General features: G+C 41.4%; 1 protein-coding gene across 1 annotated transcript in view; it reads right to left on the reverse strand.

Annotated features, from left to right (window-relative positions):
- Positions 1-23,550, reverse strand: part of DYTN (dystrotelin) — a 53,143-nt gene extending 29,593 nt beyond the window's left edge. The window contains exons 1-10 of the mRNA XM_007089949.2: positions 23,406-23,550; positions 22,053-22,116; positions 19,232-19,306; positions 15,903-16,104; positions 14,030-14,115; positions 13,409-13,509; positions 8,734-8,805; positions 8,086-8,249; positions 3,378-3,489; positions 1,535-1,683 (exon numbers count right to left, since the gene is read on the reverse strand). Of these exons, the coding sequence (XP_007090011.2) occupies positions 1,535-1,683; positions 3,378-3,489; positions 8,086-8,249; positions 8,734-8,805; positions 13,409-13,509; positions 14,030-14,115; positions 15,903-16,104; positions 19,232-19,306; positions 22,053-22,071 (980 nt within the window). The 5' untranslated portion in view covers positions 22,072-22,116; positions 23,406-23,550. The remainder of the gene's footprint in view (positions 1-1,534; positions 1,684-3,377; positions 3,490-8,085; positions 8,250-8,733; positions 8,806-13,408; positions 13,510-14,029; positions 14,116-15,902; positions 16,105-19,231; positions 19,307-22,052; positions 22,117-23,405) is intronic.

Genomic DNA, 23,550 nt, shown 5'->3' on the forward strand with positions numbered 1-23,550 from the left:
TTTGATGATCATAAGCCCATGGAAACAGTATCTCTTTCTTTTGTTTTCTACAATTTTACATTTTAAGATGGTTACTTCCAAAATTAACATCACAACGACTTTTTAAAAAATTTTGTTTTTAACAATACATCCAACATGGGGCTCAAATTCACATCCTCCAAGATCAAGAGTTACATGCTCCACCAACCGAGCCAGCCAAGTGCCCCCATCACAAAGACTTTTTAAAATAAATTTTTTTTAACGTTTATTTATTTTTGAGAGACAGAGAGAGACAGAGCATGAGTGGGGGAGGGGCAGAGAGAGAGGGAGACAGAATCCGAAGCAGGCTCCAGGCTCTGAGCTGTCAGCACAGAGCCCTGCATGGGGCTCGAACCCATGAACCGTGAGATCATGACCTGAGCCCGGGTTGAACGCTTCACCGACTGAGCCACACATGTGCCCCCACAAAGACTTTTTAAAGTCATCTTTGAGCTGGTGATCTTTAGGTAAGTGATAGGTGACCTCATATATTAGTAGTGCTGGGCAAGCTTTGAGATAACTCTCTGGAGCACAATTTGGTACTCTGAATTTTAAGGGTTAACAAAATTCAGAACTTTTGATCCAATGCTTTTATTTGAGCAAATTTATCGTGATAGAATATTTAAACTATAGGCAGATGCATGTATAAGGATGTTGACTACAGAATTTTGATGGGGCAAATTTTGAAAATAACCAAAATGTTTAATGATAATCAGGTTGTTTATGAATTATGATACTTCCTTATAAGGATGAAAGTGAGGCCATTAAAAATAATATTTTGGAAACTAATGACAGGGGAAATACTCTCCATTTAATGTAGATGAAAAGAAGAATCAAAAATCGTATCTACAGGGACACCCGGATAGCTCAGTTGGTTCAGTGTCCAACTCTTGATTTCAGCTCAGGTCATGATTTCACAGTTCATGGGATCGAGCCGAGCATCGGGCTCTGCGATGACAGCATGGAGCCTGTTTGGGATTCTCTCTTTCCCTCTCTCTGCTTCTTCCCTACATGCTCTCTCTTAATTAATTAAACTTAAAAAAGTCGTATCCACAGCATAATTCCTGTTTTGGTACTACTAAAATGTGACTGGTACTCATCTGTGCGTGATGGGATTCTGAGTGTTTTTCTTTCCCTTTTTTAATAAAAATAAAGTATTAATTCTAAATTAGGCTTTTGAAAGCAAACCAACAAAACTAGGGTTAAAAAGCAAAGTTGTTAAAAGGCTCCTGGGTTTGATGCCTTTAAAATGTCAGGATGGGCCATTTAGAAGTACTTTTGCCTTTTGTTCTACTTTAAAATTAAAGATCATTTTTGGAGGGGAAACACATCTTAAGCACACTCTCACCCCCAGGTTGTGCCTTCTTTACAGCCAGCATTATGAAAGCAGCTGTGTGTGTGTGTGTGTGTGTGTGTGTGTGTGTGTGTGTGCTGTGCTATGCTGTGCCGGCTGCATAACTCAGTCCCCAGGCTCCTGGGGGGCTGCCCTACAGGACCATCACTCATGGACACTCACCTGGCCTCTGCATGGTCAGCCATGTTCTTTGGGGTCACCTGGTCCAGGAGCCACCGCCTTCTTAAAGCTTCTTTTCTCCCACAGCGCCCTTGGAGCAGGTTGTTTCTGAGGGTCCTGAGGAGGAATTTTGTATTCTCCTTTGCTGACATCTGCTGGAATAGCCAACATTAAAAAGGGGTCCTATCAGTCTAAATGTGGTCTTTTTTCCTTACTTGAGTGGACTGGCCACAATGAAAGTTTTTGGAATTATTTCATTCACTTTTATGTCCTTAGAAAAATCATGTTACTTCCTTACTACATGAATTTCTTTGCATTCTGTCTACTTGTCCATGCAGTGTAAGTTTCTAAATTAAAGATCACTCAACTTACACAAATAGCCTCTCTTCCTTAGAGCAATCCAGTAACCTGGAAGGCTGAATCTAGAAGGTGTATGAAACAGGGCTAGGTCCAGGGCTGCTAACATTTGGGGTGTGGATTCCTTTCCACACTGGATGGTCACTCGTGGATTTATCTACAGAAAAGTGGCTCATACAATTAATTCTATACAAAATATCAGTGGATTCCACCTGAAGTCCACCCATCAACCCCACGTTAAGAATTTCTGCCAAAAGGAACAAAGGAATGAGGGATTTTATTCAAAGATTTTCAGCTCTTGAAATCTGAAGTGTAATAACAAAGTGACCACATGGTGTCAGTCTAACATCAAGAAGCCCTGTATCTCCCCAGGCCAACAAATAACCCAGCATCTGGGTTATTTAAGTTTCATAAAACAATACCCACTGGAATTCTTTGGCAAGATCCAAACACTTGACTTTTGTGGACCATTCATGTTAAAGAGAGAACAAGAGAAAGCTGTCCTCCGTAAGGATAGCTAATCAACATCTCTCACCATTGCCGTGTGACAAAATCTATATGGTGAAATGGATTTGTAGGAACTTAGCGATGAGAAGAAAGTGTTCTTTCTGGGAAAATGAAAATGCTCCTTGCTTAAAATTAACTATCCTCTTTCTCTCGTCTCTTCAAAAGACCTGAATTCTCTTGCTGAGTAGATTTTCTTAAAAAACAAAACAAAACAAAACAAAACAAAACATTTGAAAGGCAGCTGTGAGGTCTCAGTTTAATATTCTTTCAGTCAAAACCGAGATGGCAATTTTTCTCTTTCATTTTTCCTACAGCAAAAATACTGGAAGTTTAGGGCTCAGGATAAGACATGCTAAAAGGAAAGTTTTCCCCAGAGGCACTAGTAACTAGAAACCTAGTTTTGTCATTTTTACCAAATCAAAGCCTTTTCTTTGAGTCCACTCCCAATGCTGTTCCCCTCTTATTCCTCAGATATTGTCTGCAATATAATGTGTTATCAGTGGCTTCGTACTGAGTGTTGTTTGGCCTTTTCTTGTCCCTAATAGGTTTTAATAAAATCTATGATGTAAAAAAAAACTTTGTAGATTTATATTGAGAGATATTTAAGGTTGAGTTTGCCATTTCCCTAGACTTTTGTTTTTTAAGTTTATTTATTTATTTTGAGAAAGAAACAGCGCAAGTGGGGGAGGGGGCAGAGAGACAGAGAGAGAGGAGAGAGAATCCCAAGCAGGCTCTGCACCGTCAGCACAGAGCCGGATGGGGGGCTTGAACTCACCAAAAACCGAAAGATCATGATCTGAGCCGAAATTAAGAATCGGACACCTAACTGACTGACCCACCCAGGCATCCCACCCCTTCCTTACTCTTAAACATTATCGTGAACGAAAGGAGCAGAATCTGTGGTTTTACTGGAGGCAAAGTTTGTGAACTGCTGTCGCGGGTACCGATTCATGAATGGTTGGTATCTTGCACTAGATGTTACCTGGACGCAATGCTCAAACACAGGAAGGGCCTTCTGGTGGGACCTGCTGTGAAGACCAGATAAGAAACACGCCTGGCAGATGTCAAAGTCGAGACACTTCAGACAGCGGTATCTGTCAATTAAAACGGAAGTAAGGCTAACGTGGCAACTCGCTCATGAGCTCAGAAAATAACGTTCAGGTGGAGAATGGGTACCCCAGAACATTCAGGAGATATCACGGCTATCAAGTAAGCATAAAATTTCTCCCAAACTTTGTAGGGACGTTAAGTGACTCTGACATGTTATTTTTAATCGAAGAAATCTTCTTTTGATAGTATTTTTTTATAATACAGCATTACACTAACATCGTTTTATCCAACAAACTATAGTAGAGAAGTCTGATTCATGCCCCCGCAGATATACCGAACACTTTCTACAGGCAGGCTACTGTGTACTACGACCCTTAAGACAGAGCCCTAAGTCTGAAGCCACATTTTGTATGGTGGCATTCAAATCTTTTGAATTTAGTCGCCAAGTTACAAAAAACAAAACAAAACTAAACTAAACAAAACAAAACAAAACAAAATCAAAAACCAAACACCGGGAGATTTCAGTACATTCTGACTTTTGACTTCTCTTGAGGAATTTCAAGACAGGATAATACTGGACCTGTGTTCCTGCATGGTATTGGGGAAAATATAGCCGTAGATAAAGAATTTAAAAGCAACTTTTGTGATATTTCTAGAACTCTGTCTGTAGGAAAGAAACACAGTGGACGAGGGTCTTTCCTTCAGCTGGAGTGTGGGGGAGCGACCACAACATCCAAGCTTCTTAACACATCAACACTGCAGTCCTTCTTTTATGAACAGTCACACCCTTAAATCTCCCATGGTCAGCAGGAGAGGAGGGTATCTTGAGACCCATGGGAAGGAGGGGTGTTTCATAATATGGTGATATCAGGGAGGTCTGGTAAGGCCTCATAGTTACGATTTAGTGACTTTTGACGATATTTGAGTGGAATCATAGTGTTTGTCAAAGATTGGGGATCTACACTTTTTTTTTTCTGATATTTTAATTCTCTTCTCCAAACACAGTGTAGGTGGCATAAAAGCTCTGTCTTCTTCATCAATGACAATAATAAGTGAGGGCAAAGTGACAGCTACTCCTTCTAGACTGGAGATAACACCCTCCAGCTCACCACAGTCCCTACCTGGCCAACTTCTCACATGTAGACTACGTGCCTAGCTCCTGTAAACATTTGAGTTTTCAACCCCTCCCTTGCAAGTTACAGAAAAAGAAATATGACCAGACCCCTGTGCTCTTCAAATTTCATGTCTTGCTACAGAGAGATGATAGGGAAGCTTGTGGTCCTAACTGGAAAAGTTAAGCAATATGTGATTATGCACCAAATGTGAGGCATAGAAGGCAAGTGCTGTAGGAGGGAGAGAGGGGGAGACCCCTGTGGGCTGCAAGGTCAGAAAAGTTTTCATGGAGGAAGTGTGCCATTGGGCTCCAGATCAACGAGGATGAAGTTCCAGATAGAAAGGAGTGGGGTAAGGAGGCCGGAGCCAAAAAGGAGGGCTTAGAGCACATCGAATCTATCAGACCCGCTGGTTATTCTGAAGAACAGAGGAATCAAAACTTGGAGTGCTCCTGAGGCCAGATGGCAGAAGGTCTTCTGACCACAGTCCTTGGAAGGCAGAGCAGAAGAATGTAAGCTGGGTGAGACCGACCGTCAGCTGCCCTTGTTCACTGCCTAACCCTGACACCTCGTTCCATGATACAGGATTCATAAACAGCATCGAATGGCTAGAATAGTAACCAAGGTAGCCATAATAGTTCCAATGTTTTGGAACACTTACTAAGGGCAGGCACGTATACATGTGCATATGTGTATGCAATACATTTACATGTATTGACAGTTAATCCCCATGAAAGTTCTTTGAGGTAAGGCATTCTTATTATTCTCATTTTTTCAGATAAAGAAACTGAAGCAATCAGAATTTAAGCAACTTGCACACAGTTACACCACATCTTGGTCAGAGGGGGAACTAGGCTTTGAGCCCAGGGATACCGCCTGAATGGACAGCCAGCTGTTTTTACCCCTGGAACAGACCGCTGGTACAGGAGGCTTGAATTTGGACGCACACCCCACCATTACCAGTGACCTTGAAGTGGGAACTTAAGGTCAGATGCTTTGGAGGATACCTGGTGCACTGAACGTTTTCAGTGAACATGAGACGAAAGAAGTTAAGTGAATGACTTAGTTTCTTCACGAGAAGAATGGGACTGGTAAGCCCTGCCTTCTTGGCCTGGCAAGGTTTTTACAAAGCTTTGAAAATGATTCAACATGCAGAATTGGGAAGATAACTGCTGTTTGCGTGAAACGTATAACATGATATTTTATATAAAGATTATTTGATGAGCCACCTGTACTGGCTACTTTATCAGCATTACATATGGCTGCAGTCGACTCATCGAGGACAATACACTGACCCTAACCTTGCATTAGTCCCTTTATGCTCAGAAGCTACCTACAGGTACATGAGAAAAGGCGTAGTTTTCTACACCTTTGTAGAAGGCGTAGATCCATCCATCCCTGATGAGATGGATCTGTTGGTGCCTTTACCAAGAGAGAACCAAGTCTGCGTTTTCCCCCAATCTCATCCCAACCTTACATGGCTATTACAGAGCATAAATATGATACATCCTGCTAAAATGTAACACTGGCTTATGAACAATCTCTGATCTTTTTACCTCCTCTTTATAAGGTTGAGCTTTTGCCTCTCCCTGTTACCTCCAGATCTGCCAACACTTCTGCTTTAAAATGACCTTCTTCATCTCACTAAAACTTAAAGCCGCGAGGCTATTGCTGGAGTTTATGAGAGCCAAAAACACAAGCTGAAGGCTGGAACTGTAATACATGCAATTTCTAATAGACTCAGAAGGTTATAGATAAAGTAAGTCTAGCACTCCTTTGGCTCCAGCTGTCCTTCTTTTACTTCTAAAGAAACCGAGGTCCAGAGAGGTTAATGGCCTTGGGCAAGTTGCTCAGCCATCTGCATATATGAGAACTGTACATTGCCTCGGATGTCTAGAAAGAAAGATGGGTTGCACGGAGGCATTTCTAAGAGGAAGCTTAATTTCATTCTCAGTAGAAAGTGACGTAGTCTCAACTTTAGCGTATGGCCCTTTTTGCTTTCCGCCTTCGTATGACCTGAGCCACTCAAACTCTTTGAGACTCCTTTGTAAAACAGGATTAATAATATCTGCATTGTGTTACACACAATAATTTAAAAACATTTCGGTGTAAAAGTTGTGTTTTATATAACTGCAAAGTGAATTCTGCCCCTGGGGGGAGTGCAGGACATGTGGTAACCACTTAATTAATACTTATTTATTGGTTGCATATCACATGGTACATCATATTCATGTTCCTCCACTGTCCAATATAAAAGGAGTTTGTTTTTCACTGCAATATGGAGATTTCTTTGGTTTGGTTTCCAACAGTCCTTCCCATTTATAGGTTTTATTGTTTAAAGTACAGTTAATCATGAATGAAATTTCACCATGTACTCAGAATTCTCTGCAAACCCAATTCATTTCGTTGGCAAAACTAAAACCTGATTTCCAGATTGGCTGGTGACCCAGCAGATGTAATTTATACCCACAGGGAGCATGCTTACTGTCTGGGCTAGTAAAGATCTGCAAGTATAGGATGAGAAGAGGAACAGAGTCCCCAAGTCCTCACTCCTGCCCCTCTGGACACCCCTTTCTTTGACTTGTTTTTGGCAACTGGGTTTTCTCAGCAATTCAGTCCTACCCCCGCCCCTTCAGCACCTACCTGTGTTCATTCACCACGATAATGGCATCCCTGTGCTTGGCCTAGACCTGCTGCTTTCCTTCTTTCCTCCCCAAGTTTTCAACCACTTTAACTTCACTTCTTCATTGTTTTATTTACGGGAGACCAACAGCACCCTTTTCCCTAAGGTGGGGTTCTGACTTTTATCCTCAAAGCTTTGGAAAGATCTGAATGTCCAAACCTAGCTTCCAAATCTGCCCTTTCCTCCAGGCAGAGTGAAGACTTGGTGTGAGCTGCCCCCACAAAACCTGATTTTATTCCTTTGGATCCTGAGCCCTTGTTCCCAGCTTTCTGCACTGGGAGGCAGTATAGCATCATAGTCGCAAGGCAGAGACTCTGGATTCAGTCCGCCAACATCTGCTACTTGCTAAGCATGTGCAAGTAAGTCATTTATCTTCTCTGCGAATTGGGGATAATAATGCCACCTTGGATAGAGGTTCTAACAAGTCCTTAAACGAAATGGTCCACGTGAACCCCTCAGCCTAACACTCAACAGTTCATAAACTATTATTATTACTGTAATTCTTATAAATAGCTCCCAAATACTTAAATATTTAAGCTAAATATTTAAATTAAATTTAAATATCTCTTTTGTAACAAAAGAAAACACATTTTCCCCCTAAAGAAATACAAATGTCTATTGATCAGACTGTGTTAGTGGAAGAATTTAATACTCCATTAATTACGGAAGATAAAATATAATTTATTGTCAACCAAGATCCCTCATGCAGAAAATTACTGACTAATTTTCAAAATATTAACTGAGTTCCAGATCTGTGAGAAGGACCTCAAAAGGAATCTGGAGAGACACAGCTCTACTCCGAGACCCATTTGGAGAATGACCGTCTGCGAAACACTGATGAGTACCTCAGTCCAGTGATTGGGAAGTTCCTGCAGATTCTACACCGAACAGGGTGAGTGACCATTTCAGTGGCAGATAACCGATAGCAGGTTGGGAGCCACAGGAGGATGGGAGGCTCAGACTGTAACCAAGAGAGGAATTTTTCTTCTTTGATTGTTGGGCTTAACACCTGAAAAACAATGGCTCACTTAGATGTGTTTCCAGCTTGACTTTGGTCTCTAGTATAGATGCAAATGTATTTTCATTTTCTTTTCTGGCTGTTTCTGTCAGCTCTGCCCAAGACGTTTATCACATGAAAAGTCAGAGGCAAGTTTATACCTTTTTTTTTTTAATGTTTATTTTACTTATGTTGAGAAGGAGAGAGAGGGGGAGAGAGAGAGAATCCCAAGCAGGTTCCTCACTGTCAGCACAGAGCCTGATGCGGGGCTTAATCTCCCAAACCGTGAGATCAGGACCTGAGCCGAGATCAAGAGTCCGCCGCTTAACGAACTGAGCCCCCCAGACGCTCCGAGGCAAGGTTATATCTTGAATTAGGTTGTCTCGGATGCTGTGTGGAGTAGCAATTCTGTAATTTGAACTGGGCAGCAAACTTGTCTGCCCTCAACTCCCGGGGATCTGCCCCCAAGTCCCAGGGACAGTTGCATCATACTCACCCCTTGGAAACAGCTGCGGGTGGCACTTTCCACAGAGCACAGAGCACGACTCTCCCCTACAACAGTTGGGATCTACAAGAGGCAAGAAATCCCCATGTCAGTTGTGAGAAAATAGAGAAGTAGGTGACCACTGGAATCAGCACTTCTGAGTAGAGGTGCTTACAGCCACGGGGTCACAAGTATTTAGGGTCTGAGACTGGATGAACTGCCTCAGTCCAAGCAGATGAGAAATCTGTGGGTTTTGTGCAATGTCTGAATGAGGACAACGAATGAACAAGTGGGAAAAAGTGGGGCTGAGAGGAAGGAGGAGGGCAAGAAGACAGTCTAGCAATTGGGGCAATCCAAGCACGGCTGTCGCTGTTTCACTTCTTATGATCCCAATCCGATTATTTTCACCTTTCTTTGCCCTCATTTACTTGTGAATCGCATATAACAATGATACTGTATTAATATTCAGAGTGGTTTTAAGGAAAACCTTTTAAAACACTTTCATGGCATTTCAACAAACACCAGTTTCTGGGGTAGAGCAGTAATCATCATCCTTGTTTAAAGCAAGGGGCGATTGAGATTTACTGTTTTGCTCAGGGTGAAAAAAAAAAGTGATTTAGCTGCAGAACTGAGATCTCGCTTCAAGACTCCTTACTCTGTTGAGGGGTGCTCACAAAGCTTTGTCCTTCTGACTTCTGTTGTAGGTGTTCCAAGGGCTCTGTCTGCACTGCCTCACTCAATGGTTTCCACCTTTCAATCATGATCACCAAGGGAGTTTAACTAAGGGACTAAGAACCCCTTGTGACTGCCAAGATGGCCAGGGACTTGGTTCTGACATTATCTATATGCACAAATACGTGTACCTGTCACCTCCATTTATGCCCATTTGGTCACAAGTCCTAATTTCGCGTCTGATGTCTTGTACAGCACTGGCTGTCAGGAGGCATCGCCTGCAAGCTCAAAAGTAATTTCAAAGACCCCCCTGCTGAGTCCATCAACTCGAATAAACATTCTTCTAATCAGGAAAGTGGCACTTAGAACCACTTTGCTGACAATTAGCCAGGCAGGAGTCAACAAACATTTTCGTAACAGCGACAAGATGGCTGTACTTTAAATTGATAATAACCCCGTCACCAGCTGAACATAAGTAACTGCTCCCTACGTCATTTGGCCTTTGTCTGAAAAACTGACTCATTGGCCATACTTTGGCCTATAAGTGCTGATGAACTAACTGGAAAATTAGTTGGAGGGTGTTCTTGAGCCCTGAGAAAGGGGGTCGACCTCATGTAAATCAAGGGAAGGAGATCAGATGGAGCCGGCTTGCCAGCTCTGTGATTCTGCCATCGGCCAAAAGAAAACTCACTTCGGTAGGAGGCTTTCACCTCCACATTTTGGCTTTAAGTGTGTGTGTGAAAATTGTCTGGATTCATTGTCCGTTTGACTAATTTCTTGCAGGTGTGCTATGGAAGATTCCATGTGGCTAGATGGAACACTAGCAGAGGCAGAATGCCACTTGAAATGATAAGCAGGATCCTTAGGGGAGGGGTTTGAATCACACAACGGGGCCTGGAATTTTCTATGGGAAGCCATCTCTGAGTTCTTAATGGAAGTCAATGGGATGATAATTTGCTATGCAAATTTCCATCTTCCAAAGACTTCTCTCAGGAGCCTACTAAGGCACCGGTGGCAGACAGAGCATTGCTCGAGCTGCCATTTCAGCAGCTCATTGACCTCAGTTGAGCCTGGAACAAGGACAGAGCTTTAGGGTTTGTTGGATACGGTGCTAGCCTGGGGCAAGCTACAGTAGCTAGAAAGTGAACACAAGGATTTCTACGGGAGAAGGAAAATGTCCCTCAGTCCACCTACTTTCGTGACATCCACCTAAGCCCTCCAGTCTTACAAGTCTGCCTGCAGAAATGGATGGACAGACTCTTCCAATCTCCCCGGCTCCCCGTTAGCTCGAGCCCTGAGATGTGAGGGGTGTTGGGCTAGGTGCCTCTGCTATGGCAGATATGCCTAAGGGTCAGTGGGATCCGTGTGCCACAATCACCAATAGCTCTGCCTGAAGTTTAACCTTCTAAATTAAAAACAAAATCATTACTCCATTTAAAAAATATGAACCTATTGACTATTACTTGGAATTTCCAGAATAAACTAAATATTATCATGATCAATATGAACCTAAGATATTAAGACCAAATCAAATCACAGGTAATTTTGGATAGGTTGTTCTGAACCATACTCCCTGTCCTAGAGTTCTAATAATCTTCCTCTTTACCCACCCCCTTCATGACCTTCCCCAGTTCAGAATTCTTGGTCCTGAAGAGTACCAGAATATGCCACCCCAAAATGTGCCTCTTTGGCATATGGATAATTTTGAGCTAAAGGCCATTGAAAACCAGCAGATGCAGGAAAAGCTCTAAAAGCAGGGCACAAGTTTTCCTTTTGTAAAGAAAATGTACATTTATTTATAAAGGAAATTTTCGTCTGCCAAGGGTGTCTCTCTTTCCCTACCAGAAAGAGGAGGGGTCTTAACAACTCTGATCAATGGACAAGGTACTGACTTAAATCCGCACAACAAACCTTACTAAACAATCAGAGTTTTCCTGGTCACCTTCTCACAACTTTCCTTCTCCACCAGGAAGCCCCAAACCCTTTCCCTTTGTTTAGCTTGAGATTATATGTAAGCCTGAATTCTAGTCATCCCTTTGAGTTACTCAGCACTGGGTACTCCCATGTGTGTGCACCGTATACATGTTAATACATTTCTGTCTGTTCTCCTCTTGTTAATCTGTCTTTTGTCAGTCTAATTTACAGGGCCCCAGCCAGAGAACCTTACAATGGGTAGAAGAAAAGATTATTTTTTTCCTCCCTTACAGGGAGGAAGGGGACCCAGGAGGGAGACCCAGGAGAAAAATGATAGAAAGCCACTTAATGGCATCACAGTGCAGAAAGCCTAATGTGGGGATTTTACAGGGGCTGGAAAAAAAGTAGAATCATTCTCGAAATGGGTAAAAGTTACGCTGGGAGAGCAACCACTTCCACAGAAGACAATCTGGAGTCTGCTTAATCCATTTGTAGAAGTTCTTGCTCAGACACATCATTTATTATCAGTTTAACATTTAAGTAACATACTTACTTTAAGGAGGTTCAATTCCCTCACCTAGCAAGGCTAAAAACAGCAGTACATTTGTACATTCTTTAAGCACAGGAAATGATGCAAATGTTAACTATTTGAGTATTCAGGACTGAATTTCATTTATACTTTCATTAAACATTTGTCGAAGGCCTTACTACCAGGCACTTTTTAAGCCATCAGAGACATGAACACGAATGCAATAGAATCCTTCCCCTGGAGAAGCAGCCTAGTGTGGAAGCCACATATCTGGCAATAAATGCAACAAAATTTGACAACAAAGTTATGCACAGGGAGTTAAAGAGCTTTTAGTGAGGGGGTGACTAATAATCTAGATGACTTGAGACATGAACAGTATTCGCCAAGGGAAAAGAGACGCAGGCTGTTGGAGATAGAAGGAACCACACAAGTCAGGCATGGAGAACTTGGTACATGTTGGGCAGGGTAAGGATTTTGATACAAAGGAGTGAAATCAGTGTACAAAAGGTAAGAAAAAATTAAACACTATGGAACAAACAGAAGAAACCACTGGATATCTTTTCAATGGTCATTCTGGAACCTACAGAGACATGCATCATTACATATCATGTGACTAGGTTATTTTACAACTCTGTAGAAAATTAAAGTTAACTTGTAGTAGAAACCAGATTGAAATACAAATAATTCTCATCTATAGACATGCAAATAAATTCCATCCTGATTGATGACCAACCTCCCCCTCGTCCCCCAAAAGTCAATCTTTCATCCACTTGCAAATTCATTTTAATATTCCTTATCTATCATTTTGTTTGTTCTTGGGCTATTTCTTTTAACTACTTGTAACATATTGCTGATGCTTTCTTTCAATTAACAAGTTAAATACATTTTTTGGACACATGTTCATTTTGTATTCCTATAAAAATCATGATTTTATCTCTTTTTGAAAAGAGAAGGATTGGGTCAAATCATGAAAGCTTTTCTTTTGTTTTTCTATTTCATTTCATTTCATTTCATTTCATTTCATTTCATTTCATTTCATTTTGTTTTATTTTATTTTATTTTAAGAGAAAAAGAGGGGAGAGGGGCAGACGGTGGGGGGGGGGGGTGGAGAGAGGGAGAGAGAGAGAAAATCTCAAGCAGACTCCATACTCAGCAAGGAGCCTGACATCAAGAGTCGAAATGAAGAGTCAGACACTCAACCAACTGAGCCACCAAGTTGCCCCAGGAAAGCTGTTCATATGATGCTAAGGAATTTAGGCTTTGTTCAATAGACATGAATGGCCAAGGAGGAATTTTAGGCACGCAGTTGACATTTGCATTTTGGAAAGTCACTGACAGCAGGGTGGAGGCAGAGTTGGAGGGAGGAGAAGCTTGAGTTGGGGAAACTAGTTAGGAAGTGATTGTAAAAGATTAGGCCTATGCTCAGATAAGAGCAGTGGCTATAGAGGGGAGGGATTGCATGGAGAACTACATTAACATAGAACTGACACAGTAGAAAACCGTATTCCTTAATAACAAAGGTGGCTAATATAACTGGAACACATTTAGAATTCTTAAGTATTGGAGATTTACCTGCTGTAGATCTGTTAGTAGGTTTCTCAAAACCCTTCGAGTCATGCGTGCCCCAGAATCATAACCTCCCCTGTTATTTTCTGCATAGAGCTGAAAAAGAGCTAGACATACAAGGAGAAAAAGAAATCTTTAAATTGAATACTTGCGATATGTCTTCGAAGAATATGTGCCTTGAATTCTAAACAGTTTATTTGTAGGTGTGAAGGAAAACGGAAAGGAAAGGTATATTTCTTGATTATTTGCTTGCTGTTTTGAAGGTTTCCCAAATTAGATAATACGATGACTAATGAAAAGCAATTCACATTTCAACCTCTTGATAATTTAGCACATCGGCGATGAAGACCAGGAGGCTGGAAAATGGCGATGCGAGGAGAATCCCAGTCTTTAAACGGATAATAACCACTTGTGTCTGGATAATTCCCACACGAATAAGGAGCAAGAATAACAAAGTTATAAATAATGAGAACATATAGATGGACATCTTGAAAACTTCCACCGCGCTGAGGACATATCAAACAAGAGCCACGTGGCAGAGAATAGGAATGAGTGAAGGAGACAGTGTGTTGGAGATTCATTCGGAGGTCACTGCACTCGATACACGCAAATTCTTATGTATGTTACCTTTGTATTTCATAAGAGGGCTGTCCCCGCAGAGAGCAATCAGGGCAGCAGCCACAGGTGCCAGCTTGAGCAAGCCCGTTCCCGTGCTGCAGGGCAACAAAACACAGAGCCCAAGATGGGAAAGGCAGGGTGATTCTGGGTGACGTGGGTTATAAAAACAATCACTATGAACGGACGCTTCTGACCTTGTGTTCCAAGTTCACATTTTTCATGGTCTGTTTTCCGCTATCTAGATTTTTGACAGAGTAAAACTTGACTTAAAATATTTCATTATTCGTTCATTCATCCATTCATTCATTCATGTGCCCAACAATTATTTATTGGGTGCTTCCTCTGTGCTAAGCACTGTACTAGGCACCAGGGAAACAGGGATACCCCCTGTCTTCACGGAGCAGGCCGGGTCACGTCCTTAGGATACACATGTCTGGAAACCAAAGATACAAGCACAAAAGGAAGACAAAAGGAGCAAGCATTTATATACAAAATCCACCAGTTCATGGGCCCTCATGTAGAGCCTAATTGTTCTTGGCTCACTGGCTTCACAGTTTCAAACCCGCAGAACAATGTCTCACGGGTAGGAGGATTTCTAGAGGCAGGCGTTGATATTAGAAACGATAGTCGAAAGCATAATGTTTAAGGAATCTGAAATAATGAAAAAAATAGCTTGAAAACATGTTGCTATATTATTTATGCAATAAAAAAATAAATAACAAACTGGAAAAGGAAACACTGTTTCCTTTTGTTTAACCATTTTCCAGATGGTTAAACTGTGGTTGCCTCAGAAGGCGGGATTCAGGGTGACTTTTCTTCTTCTGTACTCTTTTCTGTACTTTCCAAATGTTTAATATTTACTATGATTTTTAGAAGTCCATTCTACAGGATGAGGTCAAGACCAAATAAGGTAAACAAAATGAAGTGGGACAGAAGAACGGTGGACCCCAGAGCCAGGGAAGCACACACATACCTAGACACACACACACAGACATACACACAGACACACACCATTTACTTGATGGCATGCGCAATAAAGCCTTTGACATGGTCTAAATTGGCTTACAGGTGCAATGGACTGAATGTTTGGGTCCCCCCAAAACCTGTATTTCAAAATTCTCACTTCCAATGTGATGAAATTTGGAGGTGGGACTTTGGGGGGTGATTAGTTCATGAGAGTAGAGTTCTCATGAACTGGATTAATGCTCTTACAAAAGAGAATTCAGAGAACTCCCTCACTCCTTTCACCACATAAGGACACAGTGAGCAGGTAGTCCTCTGTGAATTAGGAAGCTAGTCCTCACTAAACACTGAACTGGCCGGCGCCTTGGCTTTGGACTTCCCAGCTTCCAGAACCATGAGAAACGTTTGTTGTTTAAGCCACCGGTCTACAGTACGTTTGTGTAGCATCCCAAACAGACTAAGACAATAGGTTAGCCACCCACACACAGGTTATTCAACCTTACTGCACCTGAGAAACAAAACAAAACAAAAACTGATCATTGCTTACAAGGAAATGAGCAAACAAATAAGCTACCAGGAACTCAAGACAAAAGTGTGATTTTTTTTCCATGTATAGGCATACAATCACCCTGGCAAAAGGTGTGTGTGTGTCTAGAGTGGAAACGAGTTTGTGTGAAGCAAAAGTAATGTGGATTTGTTTTTTTTTCCCTTTTTGCTACCCCTGGGTCTTTCGTATTAGTGAAACTGATAAACGTCTGCTTCTTCGTTCCTCTGCTGAATGAATAATACATTTGCCGACAACAAAGAAGCCTTCTCATGTATCAAACCTTAAGCAAACCTTAGACAACACCAAATGGTCACTGACCAGGGTTGACTAAACACTGCCCTTGAGGTCACAGTGTGACCTTCACATGCTCACCTGTCATACATCGCTGTGAGAAGGCTCAGAGTGAGTTCTGAAGCTCTGGGATGCACCTGTCCTGGATTTTCCGCCCTGACTCTCTGAAACAGCTCCTGAAGAGCCTTAAAGAGTTGCTGCACAGAGAGGGGGCTCTCTCTTGCTTCCCAGAAACTGTGACGTAGGAGGATGTGCTGAATCAGAGAGCTGTCCATCAAGTCCACTGTAGGAAGCAAACGAAAAGTTGTCTTATTTTCCAATGGGAACAAAACCTTCATATAAAGGCTTCAAATAAAGCAAATGTCATCTAGCATTTAATTAAGACTTTTTTAATCGCAGCTCTTTTCTTTTTTTTTTTTTTTTTAACGTTTATTTATTTTTGAGGCAGAGAGAGACAGAGCATGAACGGGGGAGGGTCAGAGAGAGGGAGACACAGAATCTGAAACAGGCTCCAGGCTCTGAGCTGTCAGCACAGAGCCCGACGCAGGGCTCGAACTCACAGACCCCGAGATCATGACCTGAGCTGAAGTCGGCCGCTTAACCGACGGAGCCACCCAGGTGCCCTGGCAGCTCTTTTCTTTAAAAGGAATTAGATACGACCACTATTTGGATGCATATCTCTTGTGTAGAATTCAGGCCCTATTCTTCTGATAGTAGATTTGATTTTGGAAAAGCGTATCTGTTAGTACAGCATTGTTACCAGATTGTTGCCAGCATAACCTCTAGGATGTTGCTTTATAGAATGAAGTTGAAAGGGGAAAATGTGAGAAATTTGAAAAACAGCCTTCCAAGGAAGTTAGGGCACTGTGCTGAAAAGTGGCGAAAACATTTTTATACTCTTTATTAAATGAATTGAGTAAATTTACCTTTTGTGTTCAAATATAGTTTTCCATGTCTGCACCTTTGCTGCAGAAGGAATATTGTGTTAAAATGCAATTGCCTAAGGTAAAAAAAAAAACAAACAAACCCGTGATCTTTATAATAAAGAGCAGTTGCTGAATTATGAGACTCTTTAAGTCTCTTCCTTGCCTCAGTAATATTTCTTTTTGTTGATCTCCCTTCCATCGGTATTATTATCTAGGGAAGGCACTTAATAAAGTTGCTTACAAAAAATAATGGTTTATTTCTTATGTTTTTTTTTTTTTTACCACCTCCTAAAAATTTTACAAGGCAATGAATTCAAGGAAGAATGAAATAGAGCTAACCCTACGGTTTCTTGCCGACAGAGGATAACAGACAAAATTAATAAACACCCACTTGCACCATCTGACAGATGATGTCAGTGGCACCCAGAGCTGCTGGCATTGAAAATGCTCCAGTGTGTGAAATGATAAGACCCTGCGCTTTTCTCTACCTCGTAAATCAGCCTCGCAGATAAGGAATCTAGCAAGTATAATAAAAGTTTTTATTTGTTCTCTGATACTGCTTTCAAAGAGAGTCTGCAGAAGGGAGGAGCAGGTTTTAGGATGTGGCTTTAATAAAACCCTGGGTGCAGGTGGTGGAGGACGCAAACCGTTTTATCGTTGCTCAATCGCAAGACGCATCCCCTTGGCCTGGCATGCGGTACGCAAGGCGTTCTTGTCCCCTGCCACGAGTTCGGTATCACAGCAAAACAGATAACGGTGGAGCGCGTTTGTTCGTCTCAGCACAAGATTTATGCGCGATGCTCTGGGATCCCGCCGTCTGCAGCTCACCGTGTGCTTTATCTCTGGTTTGGGGACTTTTTTGTTTTCAGATTATTGTTTGGATATCGCTTCTAGGCAGAACTTTGAAATACTGGTTTTGTGTATTGTTCATATCCCCAGGAGTATTATTTATACTCGGTTTCTAATGCCAGGGGTAATAAAAAGTTCAAAAAGGTACATCCTCAAATTGTGCCGTTTGTACGTACTCAGGCGTTGATGATGGGGGCTTACACAGACATTCCCTGCTAACTTTCTTTAATGGAGAAGTTCCCCAAGAAAATAGCATAATTGAGCGTAAACTTTCAGTGAGCATATTTTGCCTTTTGTTGATTCCTGGAAGAGTAAATAATACTTACAAGTGAGTTTGTCTGCCTTGCTAAGTAAAAAAAAAAATAATAATAATAAATCTTTTTAAAAAGCCGAGAATCTTTCTTCAAAGGACCCTTTTACAGAATGTAGTAGAGAAAATAGAGAAAACGAGTTGTATTGGTTGAAGAGATGATCTTTTACATTTCCCTCACTTGCCTGTACTTCCCTTTCCCACGTCCTTTCCTGCTGTGTTCAATAGCATCCATGTGCACTTTGTGAAAGCATAATTTGAAAACCACTGGTCTCTAGAACTTGTAAGGCAGAAGGTAAACTATGAAAAAATTTCTTTTTTTACTTATTAAATTAAAAAAAACCCATTTATTTGTTTCTGAGACACAGAAAGAGACAGAGTGTGAGCAGGGGAGGGGCAGAGAGAGAGGGAGACACAGAATCGGAAGCAGGCTCCAGGCTCTGAGCTGTCAGCACAGAGCCCAGCGCGGGGCTCGAACTCACAGACCGTGAGATCGTGACCTGAGCCGAAGTCAGTTGCTTAACCCACTGAGCCACCCAGGCAACCCCTAAAAAAATTTCAGCCTTCAGGAGAAATGTCATATGTGTAACACAACTTCATTTAGTATGAAGAGATTTTATAATGCAAAATACAGAACTTATTAGAGATGTTGAATCCCTGTTATTTTTCACAGCGAGAGCCCAGTCTATTTCATTTTGGAGAATTTTTTTTAATAAATAAACATCTTTACCACATTTTACCTTAGTTTGCCTATGATGACAGTATAAGAAAAGAAAATCATAGCAATTAAGCAGATAAATTTAATGCAGAAAAAAAAGCAGTTCTCAGAGAACTCTTGAGATAGTTTTAAAATTTGTGGCCCAAGGATTATTCATCTGAATATACTTTTGCACGTTCAGGGAGAGAGGTACAATTTCAAATGCAAATCTTATGTGGTAGAAGGAATTTAAAATTGTCATGCTTAAATCTACAAGTGGAGATTCCAAACTAACTTGTTTTGTAATTTTATTTTGTGTCACTATTGTTATCCTGAAAAGGAAACAAGCAAAAACATGTCCAGAAACCAAGTTAAAAAAAATTAAAATAAAATCCTCATCCACGAATTATCGTCTCCTGTCGGTGAAGCTACACGCGTGTGGAACACGCAAGGTGTGTCCCCCCCCCTCCCCACTCCACCTTCTCTGTTACTAATGTGGTGAATGCACAGATCACATCTTCCCGACCCAGCAGTCGCTCACATGGGGGAGTACTTGTTTTCTCTTGGAATTTCACATCACACATCAGGATCAGATGATTTTGAGTTTTTAACGAGAGCCTGTACTTACATTGGCACAGAGTTTGCACTGATCGTAATTTGAAGGCTGTTCTGTAAATGGAATTCTCAATACTGTTAAGAGCATCTGTAAAGAAAAGATGAAATATCATAAATAAAAAGACCATCTTGTTAGATAAGCCCCACATCCAAGAGGGGGATCTGAGAGATCACGTAGCTCACTGTTGCAGGTGAGGAAACAGTCTTAGAGCTCTTTTTCCTACCTGCGAACAACGACAACAACAAAAATGTCCTAGGCTGCAAGTGACCTTAGAGGGTACCCTCTGAGTCCACTAAACATTTTAAATAAAAAGGAAACAGCTTGTGAAACAAATAGGATAAAAAACTCTGTGTAGAATATAAACTCAACTTTGTTAATATATTGTAGTCAGATGTACACACATATATTTATAAATGAAGACAGCACAGAACTCTCCATCCATTCATTTGTTCAGCAAATGTTTATAGCACTCCTACTGTATGGCCCCAGCACGATTCCAGGCCTCTGAACTATGGCAATTAACAAAACAGATACAAATCCTTGTCCCGTGGAGCTTAATTTCTAGGAGCGTTTGCCAAATTGTTCATAGAGGATATCTCTGGTTTCTTGAATTCTTAGTACTTACGGTTCTCTTTTTCCTGAAGGGGGCGAGAGGCTCATTCCTGTACAAGAAATTCTGAATACTTTGGATGGGATGTTCAGCATAAGAAGCTTAGAAGTTTTTGTCTGTCTTTAAGGCATGGCTCCTTCCCAAACTTAACTGGATCTGAACTGCCTACCAAGCCACAATGCCCTAGTTTTGGTTGAGAAGATAATGTTTCGTGCCCTGGAGGGTTGTGGGGGGAAAGTTCTAGCTGTTGCACATATGGGTACAGAGTGCCAGCCACTATGCTAAACCACTGAGGGGCTTATGGTGCTGAACGAGGTCAGATCCACCCTTCGGGGGTTAGAGCCACCGAAAGCCTCTCCTGGAACGTACACGAATTCAGTGATCGATATACGATCATGAGCGGAAGCCATTTACCTCAGGTAAATGTGCCTTAAAACGTCATTACACAAGCAATCCTATGAACTCTCCACATCTCCCTCCGCCCGCCCCTTTTTTGAACAGATGCAACGATATCAAAGAAGCTACAATTTGTGCTAAATCTTTTGTTATTTAATATTTCCCTATGTTTGGAAAATGTTTTCCAGTTTTCAGATGAGTCCAGTGTTGGAGTATGGAGAAGTCAGAAACCCCTCTGCCCTATAATCTGGAGAAGGAAAACAAATTGAGAGCAGCCATCACGGTGTGGAAATAGTTTTACAAAAATGTAATGCCCAACATTGTCTTTCCTTCTGGAAACTGGCCAGTTTTTGTGCCCTGGCTCCACTCCGATGCAACAAGGGAATATCGAAAATCAGCAAACTAGGGGCTGTGCGGGTTCCCAGATGCTGTCATGGGTGCAAAAGCGATTCTATAGCTGCCCTACCATCTGGCCCAGTGCACTCCTGTCAGATTGCGTTTTGCAGCGTCCTCTGATGAAGTTATGCAGCATAGCGCGGCAAGCTGTGACAGAGTACAGCCTGGCAAATGAATGAGTATCCCAGGTGATTCACTACCAGCTCTGCTTCCTAAAGGCTTTTTTTTTTTTTTTGCTTTCCTGCTGGTGGGAGAAACCTCAAGAAAGGAAGAAATCGCTTGACGTCTCAGGCTCAAAGCTATGAAGAGAGTAGTTTCAGATGCTTAAAGAAATAATAATACAAGCTACATATGGTCTTGTTCATGGAAGCAATTTGGGAAACACGTGTTGCTTTAAACGATTCTTATTTTTGCTTAGCCAGATCAATACGTGTCAGCACATCAATATGTCTGCTGAGACAGAATGCAATAACCTATCTTTCAGCTGTGCATCATCTCTAGTGCGATGATCCAGAAAGAGAGATTTTTGGCCGGTGGTCCTCAGGGCTTCCAGCAAGCAGCTTCCGCCTGGGAGCCTGTTAGACACGCGTGTTCTCAGACCCCAGCCCAGACCTACTGAGTCACAAACTCTGGGGGTGGAGCGTGGCACTTTAACAAAGGGTCCAGGTGATTCTGGTGACACTAAACTCGGGAGGCATCCCTTTAGGGAGAGAACGTCGGGCTTTGAACGGGTTATCTACCTCTTCGTATGAAGCTTATTACAATGAGGGCTTCAATTTGGGAACCCCAAAGATGATTTGACTCATCCATATGTCGTTTCAGATAAATCACTTGAGATATGACCGAGGTTTACGTAAAGCAAGTGAACACTCTAGATTTCAGGTAGCAGAATAGGGCTGAAACTCGATTCAGCAATAAAAATGTCACGAGCCAGTCCTGGGCCTACCTTGGCATTCAGAAATATTGGTAGAAAGGGGCACTGGTGTCCCCATACCCATTTATCAAATATTTATATAGTGACAGCTGTGAGACCTTTCCCCCAACTTTGGGCCCCCATAATACTGTGAACTTACCCCTGACATTAAAATAGGTACAAGGATGTCATTTTAACAGTAAACAAGAAAATATACAAAAATAAGACAAGCTATATGTGAATAGCAATTTAAAGTGTAATTATATTGAGAACAAATCTTTTGTTAAATTACTTTTGGTACTTTGGGGACAATAGACTAAACTCTCTTCCATACGTTATGAGTTTCTGTTTGAAAAAAAAAAAAGAAAGAATATCTTTTCAATCACACACTGGTTTCTTTTTCAGCCAGATGCCAAACGTCTACTGTTCTGTAACTCAGAGGTCTGAAAATACAGCATCTGTGCCTAATTTTTTTTTTGTTTACAGACTGTGCTCAGAAACTTGACAATAGTACTCACCTTGTTTATCTGGATCCATTTCAGATATTTCTTAGAATGGCAGTTGGTAAGAGGGCCCCTGGAACTGGAAATAAATCCATATTTTAAGCAGAAGGTTTTGCAGTGGAAGGGGAAAGGGGGGGGGAAACAAAAAGACCGCTAAGCAAAGCCATTTCCCCTGTGAAGCAATGAGGAAAAGGTGTTCAGAGAGCCTGTGTACTCTCCTTGGAGAATAAAAATAAGGACTATAGGGGTAGAGGCTTCTTATACTGGCCATGCCTGTAGGGATTCGGAGCTGTACCTCAGAAATTGAGAACAGCTTCTGAGACTAATATGTGAATACTTAGAACTTTTGAGGCATTATAATTTTAGCAGGAGACTAGATCCTCATTTCAAGAAAATGCAAATTTACTTGAATTTTTAAGGACAAAATTTGAAGCTCTCAATGCTTAAGCTTCTAGCAGTACTATACTAAATAATCGATGTATTAAATTCCTGACAAATACTATCCATTTGAACACCTTATCACAAATATGCATATATGAGTATTGAACACAGAATTCAATTGATGTTTTATTTTAAAGAGAGTAGTCAATTAGCTACCTGCTGTTTCATGTTGCAACTATTGTTCAGACTACATATAAATATAAATAAATAAATACATATATATATCTTTGAACTTATAACAAAAAGAATAAGTTAATGGATTATGCTATAAGAAACCTTACACAGTTCTAAGAAAAAAACCCCATTTTTTAACATAAGCAGTTGAGAACTGTTTTTTAAAGTTACATGACAATTGGGGTGCCTGGGTGGCTCAGTTGGTTGAGCATCCCACTTTGGCTCAGGTCATGATCTCCCGGTTCGTGGGTTTGAGCCCCGCGTTGGGTCTGTGCTGATGGCTCAGAGCCTGGACCCTGGAGCCTGCTTTGGATTCTGTGTCTCCCTCTCTCTCTCTGCCCCTCCCCCACTTACATACGCTCTGTCTCTGTGTCAAAAATAAATAAACATAAAAAAGAATTTAAAGTTGCATGACAATTAAATTTAAATAGCACTTTCCTCCTCTTCTAATGAATGAATTATTTAATGGCACAGTTTTGCAAACAAAAATTGATTACATAAGTTATTTAAAAATGAGAGCGATAGTGATCATCCCTGACTTGCCCCAAACTAGGAAAGTTCCAAATATATTCAAGTAAGATTTGTTTTGAAAAGTTCTAGCAAGGGCAATCAGATTAGAACTCCTTGGGGGCATACAACTGCTCCCTTGAGCTCTTCCTAAAGCCCCCAGGTAGGTGAGAAGGGTTCAGCCTCCTGTACCATCAACAGTACAGCTGGAGATGAAACTGATCCACCTTCCCGTCAACTCCTTACCTTTCGGACTTTATGGAAGAAGCAGTTTAGCAAACAGTCCGTATAGGTTACTCGGCAGTTTTGAAAGAGGGAAAAGCTGAGTCATAACAGATTTCCAGACGTGGCATTCCTATGGAGAGCTGATGTCTTGTTCTGACTGCGCAGC

Source organism: Panthera tigris, chromosome C1 (genome assembly GCF_018350195.1).
Source record: "Panthera tigris isolate Pti1 chromosome C1, P.tigris_Pti1_mat1.1, whole genome shotgun sequence".
Lineage (NCBI taxonomy): Eukaryota > Metazoa > Chordata > Mammalia > Carnivora > Felidae > Panthera > Panthera tigris.